Here is a 13,971-nt window from a genome sequence, read left to right as displayed (position 1 = left end):
AGTTTAACCCCAGCTGTCCCTGTTTTGGGGTACTGAGTTCTGATTTGGGATAGGGGGATCTGCAGTCCATGGGATGGCTGCCAGTGTGCTGGGGGAGCCCTAGGTTGTGCTGTGCTGATAGAGAACACATCTGTAGGAGAGTGAACCTTTTGTTTTTCAGAGCTGTCAGCCCTCAGACTCATCGACTGCATCTCCTCATCTGTCAGTGGAAGCACTAGATTCACAGGGCCAAAGCCAGCCTGCTGAGAAAGAAGGCTCTGAGCTCCTGGGAGGCCTGGCATTCTGCCCTGACACCCCTCCCTCTGACTGCAGCTCCCACTCACAGAGCTCCAGAGCTGATGGGAATGGACAGATGGATGTCGCCCGGAGCCCCTTGGTAGTGTTGAGGAGGTTGAGCCAGGAAATCGTTGAAAGCTCACTAGTATCCAGCATAATCGTGTCTCCGGGGAAGGGCCAGCCTGTGACAAGGTCAAGTGAAAAGTCTTCCTCACCAGCAAAAAGTGATTCGAGTAACATGTTACCCAGCACTCTGGGAGAGGACTTCATGTCTTTGAGTCCCACCTTTGGCAAGGTGGCTTCAGGAGCCTCCTGGCGACTGACACCTCGGAGACTGTTCAACAGCCCCTCCAGCTCTTCTGAAGCAGCAGGCCACGAACCAAAAGAGCAGCTCCTACCCTGCACTGGCCATTCTGCAGGAGAAGCTGGTGCTGGGAGCTCAGCCACTCCACTCTGGAAGAGCAGGACCACAGAACAGTGTGACAGCCCCAGGAGGAGTGGTGGAGGAGCAGGTACCAAACACAGCTCACAGCCTGGGCACACCGCCAAGGTCTCTGTTTCCACAGAGCAAGCAGAGCAGAATGAGGGGTCTGGCAGTACCCCAGATCTTTGCATGCTGACTGTGGAGGAGAAGCAGAAACAGGAGGAGGCAAAAAACACAGTGCACTATTACTGGGGCATCCCCTTCTGCCCCAAAGGGGTGGACCCCAACCAGTACACCAAAGTCATCTTGTGTCAGCTGGAGGTTTACCAGAAGAGCCTGAAGCAGGCTCAGAGGCAGCTGTTGCATAAGAAGGAGTTTGGTAACCCGGTTGTGCCCAGTCCTTCCTTGAGCCAAAATGAGCTTGGGAAAGGAGAAGCGATAAGCAGGGAGAATGGGACTGCTGATGGTACAGAAGATGGAGACACAGAGGGACAAGAGTCTGAAAACATCACCTGGCTCCACCCTTCAAAGAGGAGGGAGGCAGAGAGTCCAGGGCACAGCATGGAAGAAGAGAAGAACTCCACTTCTGATGATGAACCGACCACCAGCTACTGCCAGGTAAGAGCTTTGTCACTGAGCAGAGGTTGAGCAGCCATGCCCTTCTGTCCTTTTTATGGTTCAGTCCCTTCTGCAAAGCAGGCACTGCTATTTAATGCCCCTCTTAAATTTAGGGACTTCCTCCCCCAGCCACACAGGTTATTGTGGAAAGGAGAGAAGTGTACAGGCTGACATGCAGCTCTCACAAGACAAGGGCCATTGAGCAGCCTGGCAGTCATCATTAATGCTCTAGAGAGCGACACATCCAACTGATCCTTCTCAGAAGGGTGCAGCCTGGCAGTGTGCCAAGGCAGAGGACACAGAGGTGATGCTGACCACCACCAGCTCTGGTTTATAAACCTGTGGCTGTGTGGGGAGCTCTTGGTTTCTTTTTGCAGACGGAGATGTGGGTTTGTCCTTGCAGCGCAGCCTTTCCTGTTTGCTCCTCCATGCTTATCTGCATCCATAAGTGCTTCACTTTTGGAAGTGCTCTTCTCCCTCGTGGCTGGGAGAGGCTCTGTGTGGTCACAGGCATCTTCTGCCTGCCCTGGTGATCTGTCACCGCGGTGGTGCTCCCTGTCCTTGTCCTGGTGTTGGGCACCTTCTCTCGGGTGTGTTAGACACTAGGTGTCAGCCTCTGTCTCTGTCAGGGCTCTCCTGCTGGAGCGGAAGGCAGCTTTCTGTCACTGCTAAGTTTAAACAGATTGCTAGTCAGATGAAGTATTTATTACTGCTGTATTTTAGGTTTGTGTCAGCCTTTTCCAACCCTCATTTTTCATAATGACTTCACTCCCGGATCATTGTATAACTTTATCTTCTCTATGACTGAAGCCTTGGCTCTGTTGTTCCTGTTTTCAAGTGTATTTGATCATTTACCCTGGTGTTAGAAAGATACTTAACTTGTTTTGTGATATTTATATTCTGTCTTGTAATATTGAACACTTAGGAAAAACGTCCTGTCTGCATTTTCTGGTTGCAGAAAAAGAGCAGAGCAGCCTGTGCTGAAATGTGACTTTTCATGACAGTGCTTTGGCTTGGGTTTAGCAGATGGAGATTTAAACAAGCCTTAGAGGTGATCTGCAGAGGAAAGGAACTGACTTGTGCCCTTTTTCATTTCCTTAGGATGGATACAAAAGACCTGAGAGGTTCTTAAAGCAAACTGCACTTTTTTTCTGTAGCTTTTCCTCTGGAAATGAAGGTGTCATTATGCTGGAAGATTGGGGTGACTAGAGGTCTTTGGATGTGTACTCTAAAGCCCTTGGGAAGCTACAGTAGCTGGGAAGGGCATGAACTTTTAATCAGTACTGAAAATTGTGTGGTATTTTTTAAAATATTATCTGTTTAATGCTAATACCTAATTAATTCTTGGGGAGAAAGAGGTTTTAGTGGTGCTGAGTGGTAACTTGTAACCTACTCCTCTTGACCATGGGAGCTGTCTGAGAGCCATAGCCAAGAGATGTAGTCTTTCTGATATTTTCAAGGTGAAAAAATAAAGGAGGGGGAGCAGACTTTACAATTTCAACCCTAGCCCAAAATTTGCCAGTCTTTTATTTACACGAGAGAAAATATTTTCTAAATGCCTTTTCATCTGCTTTATCACACCCAGCATGAGAGGCAGCTCCTTTCTCTCGCCTCTCTGTGCAGTCGCACACTGAGGCCAGAGCAGGTGATTTACTTGCAAAATCAATATGTTTGATGTTTGCTTGTGCCTTGTCTCCATTTTTTTTTCTCTCTATCAAATACAATTCCACTGGTAGTGACAAAGGAGGGGCCCAGAGCTGTCGTGTCTCCACCTTGCTGCATCTCTCAGAGACCCTTTGCTGCCTGTGCTGCCCTGGGGCTCTCCCAGTGCCACCAGGGCTGCTCTGCTGGTAGGGCTGGTGGGAGATCTTGGGCTGTGCTGAGTGTAGAAACCATCCTTGAGGACTCAAAACTGTCCTTGAAAAAGGACATGGCCTCATGCCACGTGTGAAATGAAAGTGCAAATGATGTGCTTGAAGGAGGCTGCCTGTACTCCTGCCCTGAAACCTTCACCTGGAACGGGCACAGACCTTCCACCCTGGCAGCAGTCAACTGCTGCCACTGCCTCCCACAGCCAGGGGTTGTTTGCACGGAGCAAATCCTGGCTGTCAGGAGATCTCACAGCCTGTGAACCTGCACTAACAAACTTCAGTGCTAATAGAATCAATTTTTTCAGAGTCTTTCAGATAAGGTTAGGGAACTCTTGGTGTTTAAAAGATTCAGAGGGAAAAGATCCAATTCTGGAGATTTAGAGTCTGGTGACCTGAATTAGTGCCATATTTTATAACAGATGTACAAGGAAAAACAGAAACATGGATGAGTGTTCATGACCAGGGCAGAGGCGTTGTTAAGAAATGCACAATTCGGGACAAAGACAAATAAAAATAAAAGAGGAGGTGTTGTATTTTATGTTAATGATGAGCCAGGCTGTAAAGAAAGTGTAGATAAAATGGGATATTTGGGGGTTGGAGTCATGTTAGGGAAATTGGACAGGAGAGGCCTTGATTTGGAACTTGCTGGGGAAGTACATCCAGGGGTGGAGCTGATCGAAGTTGAAACCTTTGGTAGAAATCAAGCTCACAGCATTTGATAGACTCAAGGAAGGGGGAGGGAAACTCCTTGAGTTTCTTTGAGACCTAGCATGAGAAATTGTAGGCCTGACTGCAAGGACTGCTAATAAACCGTTGTAATTCCACCTGATTAGAGGATGGCAAGTGTAGCGTGTACACTGCAGAAGAAGAAAGGGATCTGGGTAATGACTGGCATGTTAGCCTGACCTCAGCAGTGCATGAGGCTTTTGAACAAATTTTAAAGGAAAGAATAAGTGGAGTCGTAGAGCTAAATGAAAAACGGGATAAAATGCACACAGATTTTCCAGCTGTAGATTGTGCAGGTTAATCTGTTCCCCTCCTTAGATGGGACAGCTGATTTCCCAGGCAAGAAAAATGCAACAGATTTTATCTCTAGGAAATTTCAGAAAAGTGGTTCTCATGGTCAGGCATCAGCTGTACCAGTTGATCAGGTCATTCTGGCTCAGGAAAATAAATTTTAAAGTGGAGTAGGTGAGGGCTGCTAGGGTACCTGGAGGAGTGTAGGGGACACTAAAAACTTTGGGTTGTTTCAAGCTCAGCACAGGTGGAGGTGGAGAAAAGCTGTGGTTGCTGCTTACAAATACATTGAGGTAGATGCTGAGAACAGGCAGAGGAAGATGATGGGCAATGCTGGGAGGAGTGAATGGGCATGGACTGTCCAGGAACATGTCTAGGCAGCAAGGTAACAAAAAGTACTGCCAGGCTTTATTGCAGGGAGGACCTTGCCAAAAGCAGGGATGGAGAGAAAAAGCTGACTCGTTCCGGATGGATACTGAGCCTTTTTCAGATAAAAATACACAGCAGACTGGCGGCAGTGTCATGGACAGAACCCAATGACCCAGCAGACCCCAGTCAGCTGTGCACATTGTTTTATATAACCCCAGAATTTCCCTTTCCAGCCCTCCCAGGTACTGCCTGCAGAGGATGTGCCTGAAGATGGGGAACCCATGCAAATTGCACAGAGGTGAGTAGGGTGTACAGAGTGTGGGGTTCACAGGTTCTCTCTAGTGATATGGGCTCTTCCACTCTCCCTGGGGTATTTTGGGGTGCGGTCCCCCCACAGCTTGATGGAAAGGCTGGCTGCAGTCCCTACTGTTAATTATCCCTGGAAATAGATGGCTTTGGAGCAGGAAGGGAGAGGAGGGGCACAGCTGAGGAGAAGGGATCAGTTGCTGTTGTTACTTTATAAGATGTGCAAGGTGCATTATTGTACAAGTTGAAGGAGTTGCTCCTTGCCCTCTGAAGCTCCTGTGACGTGGTGCAGTAAAGCCATGGGGAGCTGGAGGTGAGTTACAGCCATGCCATCACTTGTCTGTCGGGGAAGGCGCACAGGCAGCACGGGGAAGGGTTTACTGGATTTCTGTGTGTATTTTTATGTTCTTGCCTTGCTGCTGAAGAGGAAAGCAGGGAGGAGGAAGCCAGACGGCACTGCCTATCAGCCAAAGATAGAGTGCAGTGCTCCAGAAAAGCCACTTCAGCAGATGACAGGTGTGGGGCAAGTCAACATGATTTTCTTCAGATTTAAGCCTACTCCTCTTTTCCTTTTTTTCCCCCCTCTCCTTCCTGTGGGATGCAATTCTGCATCAAAGGCTATGGAGAAGAAGGACAAATGGGAGAGGATTCAGGGAGCAAGTTACAAGAAAGGCCAGATAATGTCATGTTTTTAATTTGTTGGGTTTTATAATTTAAACCTGCTTTGGAACAAAACTGCCAACTTTCCTCTGATCTAACAGCATTTGGCCTGAGCAGTTAATATCAATATGCAGACTATGAAAATCCCTCTTGCTTGCACCTTTCTAACAAGCTTAAAACCTGCCTTGGGGAGCAGGAGGAACCTGCAGCTGCTGCCGAGGCTGATGAGCCTGTGACAGCTGAGCTCTGAGCTTGCATGGAAGGCAGCGAGGTGTGTGCTCTGCAGAGCTGGCCTCCCGCCTGCTCAGGGCCTGAGAGCCCAGGGTGGGGAGGACAGGAAAGGACAGGGACCTCTTTTCTTTGGTAGAGCTGGTGGGGTTAGTCTGGGACACTCCCCAAGCTGCCCAGGAGCTCCTGGCTGCCTGCTTTAAGGTGGGATGCACCTGGATGTTTTGCCCCCTCCTCGAGCAGCTGGAGCATCAGCAAGGCAAGAAATGGCTGCAGTCTTTGCAGTTTTGTGCACATTAAGTGTTGCCATCTGGCTCCTGGTAATTTGCCAGCACAGGCCTCTCTTGGGTATGGCTCAGGCACCCCAACTGGCTGGCCTCAGCAGCACTTAATAGGAAAACATGGCTCTGAGCTGTCTGGAGGGAGTGGAGCAGTTCAGGAAGTGCCAGTCCTGTGAAGAAATTGCTTTGCTTTCTGTGGGCTGCTCTCCCCGCTTGTTCCACGCTTTGTACAGAGCATGGAAGATTGGGGTTTTAATAAATGATTATAGGCTTTGTTACCAGGAGATAGTTGGTGTAGCAAGAAATGTGGTTTGACTTCAAATTGATTAGCCCATTTTATAAATGTCATAGCAAGTTGTTTTGTGTGAGTTCTTTTGAAGAGAGCCCTGATGTTAGACACAGAGTAAAACACGCTCAGCCTGGATTCATAACAAATGCTTTGAGATGCTTTATTTAGAGAGAAAAGCCACTTGTGATTTCCTATCAGAATTTTGTTATTTATCATAAATCAGCAGTGGCTGTTCTCTCTTCTCTAAGGCCTGTGGTTGAGCTTAATAAATCTTGTGTTTGTCAGTGCGGGGATTCATGTTTTTAAAGTGTGTTCTTGCATACTTGATCAGACTAATCAGAGAGCCACGCAAGGCGCAGAGTGTGTCAGCATGGGTGCCAGACTTACTCAGCAATGCCTGTCTGTGTCAGAAAGACACTGTGCAGTGAGGTGGGAGAAAAAAAATAAAAAAGGAGGAATCCAAAGGTCAAAATGAGAGGAGCAGTGCTGGGTGCTGCTCCAAGGAACCACCACACTAATGCTGTAAGGACTTTGCAGCAGAAAATGCCTTGTGTCACATCCATGCTGCTTCTGGCAGCACAGGGATCAGGGAGAAAATGAGCAGTGTGAGGAGGGAGAGGATAATGTGGGATAAAGCAGGTCTGTGTTTCCTCTGTGAGGATTTCCTTCCCCAGCCAGAAAGAGGCACAATGCTGGTACCTGCACAACTCCCACATCTTCTCCCACAGAGAGTCCCACAATTGTGAGCAGGTATTTTTGCTCCCTTGAGAAGAGATAATGACCCTTTCTGCCTTTCTAGAAGAAAAAAAATGTTCCCTTTGGGGCTTTTGCTTAGGATGGCATTTTAGACCCATATTTTGCTGTTATCCTGGTCATTTCTGGCTGTCAGATATTGACCACTTGGAAATTATGGCATCATCTGCTGTTCTGAACTGTGTGAGAATGGCAGGTGTGGCCCTCACTCCTACTGGGTTGGAGATTCATGTTATATTTATATTTTGAACAGCATCTCCACAATGACCCCACTTGGCAGTAAAAGGAACCCAGATACTGCCACAGAAAACTCTGCTGAAGAAGAGATCTCTGTTTGCCCAGGTAAGAGGCACTTGAGACTGTTATGAATTTCGTACCAAAAGTTACACGCTTAGGAAATGCAGAGAAAAGAGAATTTTCAAGTTATTTCAACAAAATGAGATTTTTTTCCCCTCTCCATTTTTCAAGGCTAAAATTATTCAGGTAATTTAGTTTGAGCTCCTAGTTTTGGACCCATTTCCTCTAAGGCAGTTCTGTGACAGGGATTGCTGGAGACTTGCTGAAGAGACACCTGGATGTGCATTGGGCATGGAGGGATCACTCAAAACAAGGTGTCTCTGCAATGCAATCAAATTTTCAGATTTTTCAGTGTCAAGATAATGTGCAAAGCATGACAGCTGAAATATTTTTTGTCTTAGATTAATTAAACATGTTTGGGACTAAGGAGTTTTTCTTCCTTGGTCTCTCCTACCATGTTTGAGATTTTCTGGTCCAGGGTTTTAAGGGAGAAAAATAATGAAGAGGCTGCTCCTGTTCATGAGCAGCTGTAGCAGGATAGGTCAGGGTGGTGCTTGGAGGCATATTTTGTTGCTAACAAAGATGTGGAGATCTAAAGAAGGTGTGACTGTGAGACAGAGCATGGAATGGGAGCTCTGCTTGTCTTGATGTGAAAGCAGCTCTATTCTTGCTTTGTCTCCATCCCAGCAAGTGTCCCACACACTTTCCCTGTGTCTAATCTCACTCCCCATGAAGCTGCACAGCTGCAGTGCCTTTATCCTCACACTACCATGCTGTGACTTTAACCCCTCATCTGGCTGTGTTGTTGCACTTTGTCTGATAACATTTGTGGCAAGTCTAAAGAATGTCTTGAAACTGTGAAAACTCTTAAAAAGCGTTAAGGACTAAGCTACATCAACAAGTGAGGAGATAGTTGGGGGCTGCAAACCTTTGCTCATGAAGGTGTTTTTCTGCAGAGACTCAGCCAAGCCCACTGGAAGCTATTGAGGAGAGAGAAGAGCTCTGTTCAGGCAGCAGAGGTGCACCTATGCAGGTAAAGGCGCTTGAAATTGAAGGGTCCTGTTTCCAATCCTACCTTTTAGACCTTGGTTCAGCTGAGCTGTGCTGGCATTTCCCTCTGGGTAGCTGGAAGCTTGGGCTTCTGCTGTTTGGATCCTCACAAACAGTTCCCTCTTTGCTTTTCTCTACTGCTTCATATCTCCAGTCCCTTTTGGCTGGGGACTGCATGCAGCTGCTTCTGAAGCCTTTCAGTCCTATAGCTGGAGAGCTGTTATCAATTCCAGCCCGTTCTTTTATATCCCAGTGCTGCTGAGCTGGAGGATGCCATCAGCGTGGGTGGCAGTGCTTTTGCTTGCCCATGCTCAGGGGCACAAGCTGTGATGCTCAGCAATGCAGAGGGACCCAGGAGCTCTGAGGGGAGTCCTAGTAAACCTCAGTCACTTGTGCTGTCACCTGCTTTTCCCTGTTGCAGTGCTCTGAACTCCAGTTTGCTCTCCACAGACTATATCCAAGAGGCTAAGGGGAGAGCTTCACCCAGAGATCAGACTGGTATAAAGATGTGCTTGAAGTGTTGAGGGCTGATGGTGGTTTTCACGCCAAGCAGAGTGTCCTGAGTCTGGGAATCTTGAGTTTTGTGCAGAAGTAGTTAATAGCAAGTCAGTGACAGGGCCATCCTCTTACCTCTTGCTGCAGATGTTGCTGTGTGCAGCCCCTTTCCCCATGTTGTCACACCTGCACAGCAATTGCTTTGCAGCTGTCACTGTACCAACATCTGACTTCAGTTCCTGCTTCTGATAAAACTCCCTTTGTCTATTAATTTAGAGAGCGATATCAAAGGGGTTGCCAAGTACTCCTCTGGTGCAGGGTACATGAATACAGAATCATACAGCTCTTGACAAGAGGATTCATTTGTGGAAAGCTCATTCTGGGAGTTTGCAGCTTGTACAGCACGTCTGCAGTTCCAATGTCTCATTCTCACAGGCCTCTTAATAAACCATCTTCTCCTCTCGTGTGCCTTTCATTCTGCAGGTATCTCCAAGCACTGCTCTGTCAATTAGGGACTGCAGCAAGGAGAGAGGCAGTCCTGAGCTGGCCACCAAGGCACATTTGTGATCCATTTGGCTGTGGCTAGGGCTGCCCTGTCCCCTTGTGTGTTGCAGAAGGTGCCCTGTGTCTCACACCTCTGCCTGGGTGGCACAAGGTGGTGGGGAGCAAGTTCCTAGGGATTGTTTGACATCATTATGGTTGGCAGCATGTCCCAGACCTCCAGGAAAACAGCAGAAACAGCTACCATGGCATCAGTGGTTTGCAGGAGCCAAGCAGAGAGCACTGGGACTGACTTCTTCCTAGCAGATGCTGAGCCAGGACACAGGAGTCTTGTTGAGCTCAGCCTCTAGCATTGCTCTTGGCTGCAAGTACTATGTCTTGTAGGCAATTTCCTCTGCTAAAAAGCAGAGGCAACTGTCTCTGGCTCTGACAGGGGTGATTGGTTCTGCAGTTGAGGTTTTCCAGACTGTTACAGCAAGGTTTTGTACAAGCAGTCTTTTGTTACAGAATGTTGCATTTCCATTTAAAATTAGTAATTTACCGCTGAATGTAGGCGGGCAGGGTGTGCAGAATTGGTGATCTCCTAAGATTGCTTTAAAAAAGGCAGCTAGAAGGAGCAGTGCCTGCTGCTTTTCCCATCTTATTTTTTATGTGTGTTGTCTGTGTAGCACAGGTTTGATCTGATCATTCATATTTGACACATCTTGTGTTTTATGGCTCTTGAGTGTGATGCCCCACAGTGAGGACTTCACAAGATGTAATGACACTGAGATGTGAGAGAGGGGTACGAGTGTTAATGCTGTAAGTGATGTACTTCAGCAGCCTGTGTTTGGCTGGAGGAACTATTGTGGCAACTCCTCTGCAGAAATTCAGGGCAGAGAGCCTCCCTGGGAATGAGGGATGCTCCTGGGGCTCGCCGTTGTAGCCTTTCAGCTGGTGTCGGGGAGAAATGCATTTTGAGAGTCAGAATCTCAGTTTGAGTCCCAGTCCTGCAATTTTTGTCATAGCTCCTCTGAGTCAACAAAGCACCCTCCTTCCCTTTAGGACATAAAAATCAGGATCAGATCCTCATTTGGGAAAGGAAGTAATAAACCGAGTAATACAGCAAAGCGCTCCAGTGGCACGGAGCATCTTGGCTGACCCCAATTACTGCTTCCCTGAAATGATACTGTTGGAGGGAAGCAGACAGCAGTTTTGCTGCACACTGTCCACATGTCACTGCTTAGCTGTAAGGACAGAAACCTCTCCCATATTATTTTTCTATAGGTTTCTCTACATGGTTAATATTTAAATAGGTTTTCTTAATCATCGCGGGGAGGGGAAGGTTTTTTTCTTAAATGTGGTAAAATCTTACAGCAAGCCTGACTAGGCAGAGATGCAGTTCTGAGTGAGATGGCTGCAGTCTGCTGCATTTGGGAATGTCAGTGGCGTAGGGAGCAGGCTGGCTCTCTGTGGGTTGGTAGTGGAGCACCTTTGCAGCTGTGTGACCAATGCAAAAAGAGAGTGTCCATAAGTGGTAGTGGCACCCTGAGAACGTACACGAGCTGTGACATTCTGCCCTGGCGAAAAGCCTCCGCTAGTAATTTTGTGTGACACAGATTTTTAATGGTATTCCCTCTCTCCTTGATCGGTGTCCCCTCTCATGACTGCTCCAGTCACCTCCTCTATAAAGGAGGAGCTTCAAGTGATCTCTCCAGGGTTCCTAACATCACAGCAGCCTCCTTTCATCCTGGGGGAAGCTGTGTTCCCAGACAATGCTGCCTGTGTAGCATGGATCATGTCCAGAAACTGATGAGCACAAGTCAGGTGTTGAACTCTTGCTTTGCCCCATGAATTTTCCATCAGTTTCGCTTCTGAGATTTCCTGATTAATGGAAGCTTTGCCGTTTTTCCACTTTAGTGCAGGTGATGTTTGCCTTAAACGGTGTGCATGGCTGTGCAGGGAGTTTCACCATGATTCAGAAGGACATGTTGCCTTTGCAAGAAAAATTAGTTATTAGTGCAGTGTAGTTCATTTAGCCACTAGTGTTATTTCTGAGCACTATGTGATGAAGGAAGAGTAAAACTTATCAAGAAAATCTGAGTCTGTGTGAAGGTGAGTAGCTGCCAGACAGCATGGAGCTCTGCACCTAAGCAAAGTAAGAGAAACAGAGCTGTCTGGCTAATTTTTCTTCTTCTTCCTTAGGTTGGTGGGGATGAAGATGCTGGCAGGGCTGTGTCTGAGTGCAGTCCTGCAGCTGCTGCCCATGTGTCATGCCCTCTGTGTGACCACAGCTTCCCAGCTGAGGAGATCGAGGTGCACGCCATGTACTGCGACGGCGCGGCGGGACCTGAGCCTGCTCAGGACGCTCCAGGTCTGCCAAGTGCTGCTTCCACGGGTTTGCTTCTTGTGCTCACCCCCCTTCCCTGTTGTTACTTGGCAGGCAGGTGCTGCAGTCTTGTCTCTCTCAGGATATTTGGAGTATTGGGAGGTTTGTTCACTCTGCCTTATTCCATCTCCATGCTGCCCAGGAGTGTTATTGGAGGCTTTGGTATTTCCAGCACCTCCTGCACAGACATACCATTTCTGATTGACTTCACACAATAATTCACCACATTATCAGCTCCTGAATATTACCTCAGGATCTAGTCCTGGATGCTTCAGGCAGTACTTGTAAGATTTGTCTATTGTGTGCCTTGCTGAGGACCTGCAGAGAATGTGGCAGTGGTAGAAAATGGAAGGCTTGAGCCATGTGGGCAGTCGTCCTTCAGGGCTGTTGAGAGGGGAAGATGTTCTGTACTACTGCAGGAGTGGCCTGTGCTCTGCATGAATTCTGACATTTGTATGTGCAAAAATGGCCTGTTTGGGTGGCAGAGACTGCAGAAAAGTTTCACTAAAATTGCAAAATGATAACTATCAGTCTAGGGGTGTGGATTTTTCTCCTTCATGTGAAGAGTGAGGCATAGAAGCACAGTCAGAATGTCCATATTAATCCTCTTTTTATTCTTTTTCATATCAGTTTTCCATAGGCAACCTTTGTAGAGCTTAAGTGAACAAATACACTGCTTGGTTATCAACATATTCAGTAAGTTATGTTTTAGCTGCTGCTTGAAATGTAAAATCTGTGTTAGCACAATGTCAGGTAATATCAAAGTAGTAGCTTGTAATAAGATTAACTTTTCAGGCTGTGAATATATAATTTTCAGTTACATACTGGCTTGTTAAATGCAGCCTAAATCTATGATGTTTGAGCAATTTGAGCAAATCATAGCTAGTACAAGAACTGTAACTTCTGCATTCCTCTAGCAGGAGGAAGTTTCACCATGTAATCTTAATGCAGAGTTGATGTAGTTTTAAAATAAAGTTCCTGCTATACTAAATCTTTGGGGATGTGACATGGGTCCTGTCAAGATAACAGGAGCCAGAGTAAATGCAGATACTGGCTGGTGCTTAATTTTGGTGGAAGGTTGTCTCTGCAGGCACAGCCCAGCTATGGCTGCAAAGCATTTGGCTCAGGCAAATCACAAATTATCATAGTTCCTCTCCCATCCTCGAGACTGATAAAGGTATTATTTGTGTTACAAAATAGAGCAGAATTTCTAGTGTGCCTTTTAGCAGGAATGTCTTTGGCCTTTTGGTATTCTGGTCCCTGGTGTGGCTGGACTGTGAGTGTATCCACTGATCCTGGGGAATCCCGACTGTGATCAGGAAAAGGCTTTGAAGTCTTTGGCAGTGCAAGGGAATTTGTTCTTTTCTTTGGCGTTGGCTTTCAGCAGGACAGAGTTCAAGGCTGGCCTCTCCATTCTGCTTCCAGGCTGGTCTCCTTGGGGATGTTTGTAAGGGTAGTTATTTTGGAATTGCTACTCTGCTGTTCTGGCTTGTTCAGAACAATCCTCCTGTAAGGAAACCAGCCTGGAATAAAAGGAATTTTGCTCTGTAATAATGGCTGTAAGCAGAGCAATGGGTCTGGGACAAAATCACAGTAATTTGAGTTTTCTATTGCTAGTTATTCTAGTATTTTCCCTGTAGAGACCAGGCTCTATTAGCCATAACAGTCTGAGACACCTGTGTTGTTTGCACCCAGGCTCTTTGCAGTACCATGGGCTTCCCAGGCTTGGGCAGAATCCTGCCTGCCTGTGGGGCTCTGGCTCGTGGGGCACCTCAGGACAGTTTCCAACAGCTGTCGGAAGGCAAATGCACCCAGAGGGCTCTCAGCTGCTGGGCTAGTCTGTGGGATTTGGGTTGAATAGGCAGAGATGATGATCAGCTCTGAGCAGAGGCCAGACAGTAGCCTGGCACAGCTGTGCAGGTACAAAAGGACTCTGTTTCCAGGGCTGTTACCTTGGCATCCACCACTAGCACAACATCCACAGGTAAAGCTAATGCATGGGGAGAAAAAAGATGTGAGAGAATTGTCTTCTGATTCAAATGCCAGCTCCTGTGTGGGTCCAGAGGCTGTTCTCTACTGCTGCAGCACTGTGTGCTCTTGGCTGGCTGCTGGCTTCCTCGGGAGCACAGCAACAGCCTTGTGTGAGAGGAAGTCAAAGTTCTGCCCTC

At 47.4% G+C, this 13,971-nt stretch overlaps 1 protein-coding gene across 3 annotated transcripts in view; it reads left to right on the top strand.

The window, feature by feature from the left end:
* UIMC1 (ubiquitin interaction motif containing 1) overlaps positions 1 to 13,971 on the top strand; it is a 39,352-nt gene that overhangs the window by 17,835 nt on the left and 7,546 nt on the right. For all 3 annotated transcript variants that reach the window (XM_030957138.1, XM_030957139.1, XM_030957137.1), the window contains exons 5-9: positions 161 to 1,318; positions 4,809 to 4,873; positions 7,346 to 7,434; positions 8,346 to 8,422; positions 11,620 to 11,788. In XM_030957138.1, coding sequence (XP_030812998.1) covers positions 161 to 1,318; positions 4,809 to 4,873; positions 7,346 to 7,434; positions 8,346 to 8,422; positions 11,620 to 11,788 — 1,558 coding nt within the window. The remainder of the gene's footprint in view (positions 1 to 160; positions 1,319 to 4,808; positions 4,874 to 7,345; positions 7,435 to 8,345; positions 8,423 to 11,619; positions 11,789 to 13,971) is intronic.

Source organism: Camarhynchus parvulus, chromosome 13 (genome assembly GCF_901933205.1).
Source record: "Camarhynchus parvulus chromosome 13, STF_HiC, whole genome shotgun sequence".
Classification (NCBI taxonomy): domain Eukaryota; kingdom Metazoa; phylum Chordata; class Aves; order Passeriformes; family Thraupidae; genus Camarhynchus; species Camarhynchus parvulus.
The sequence above is the reverse complement of the archived record's forward strand: the minus strand, read 5'-3'. Positions and strand labels throughout refer to the sequence as shown.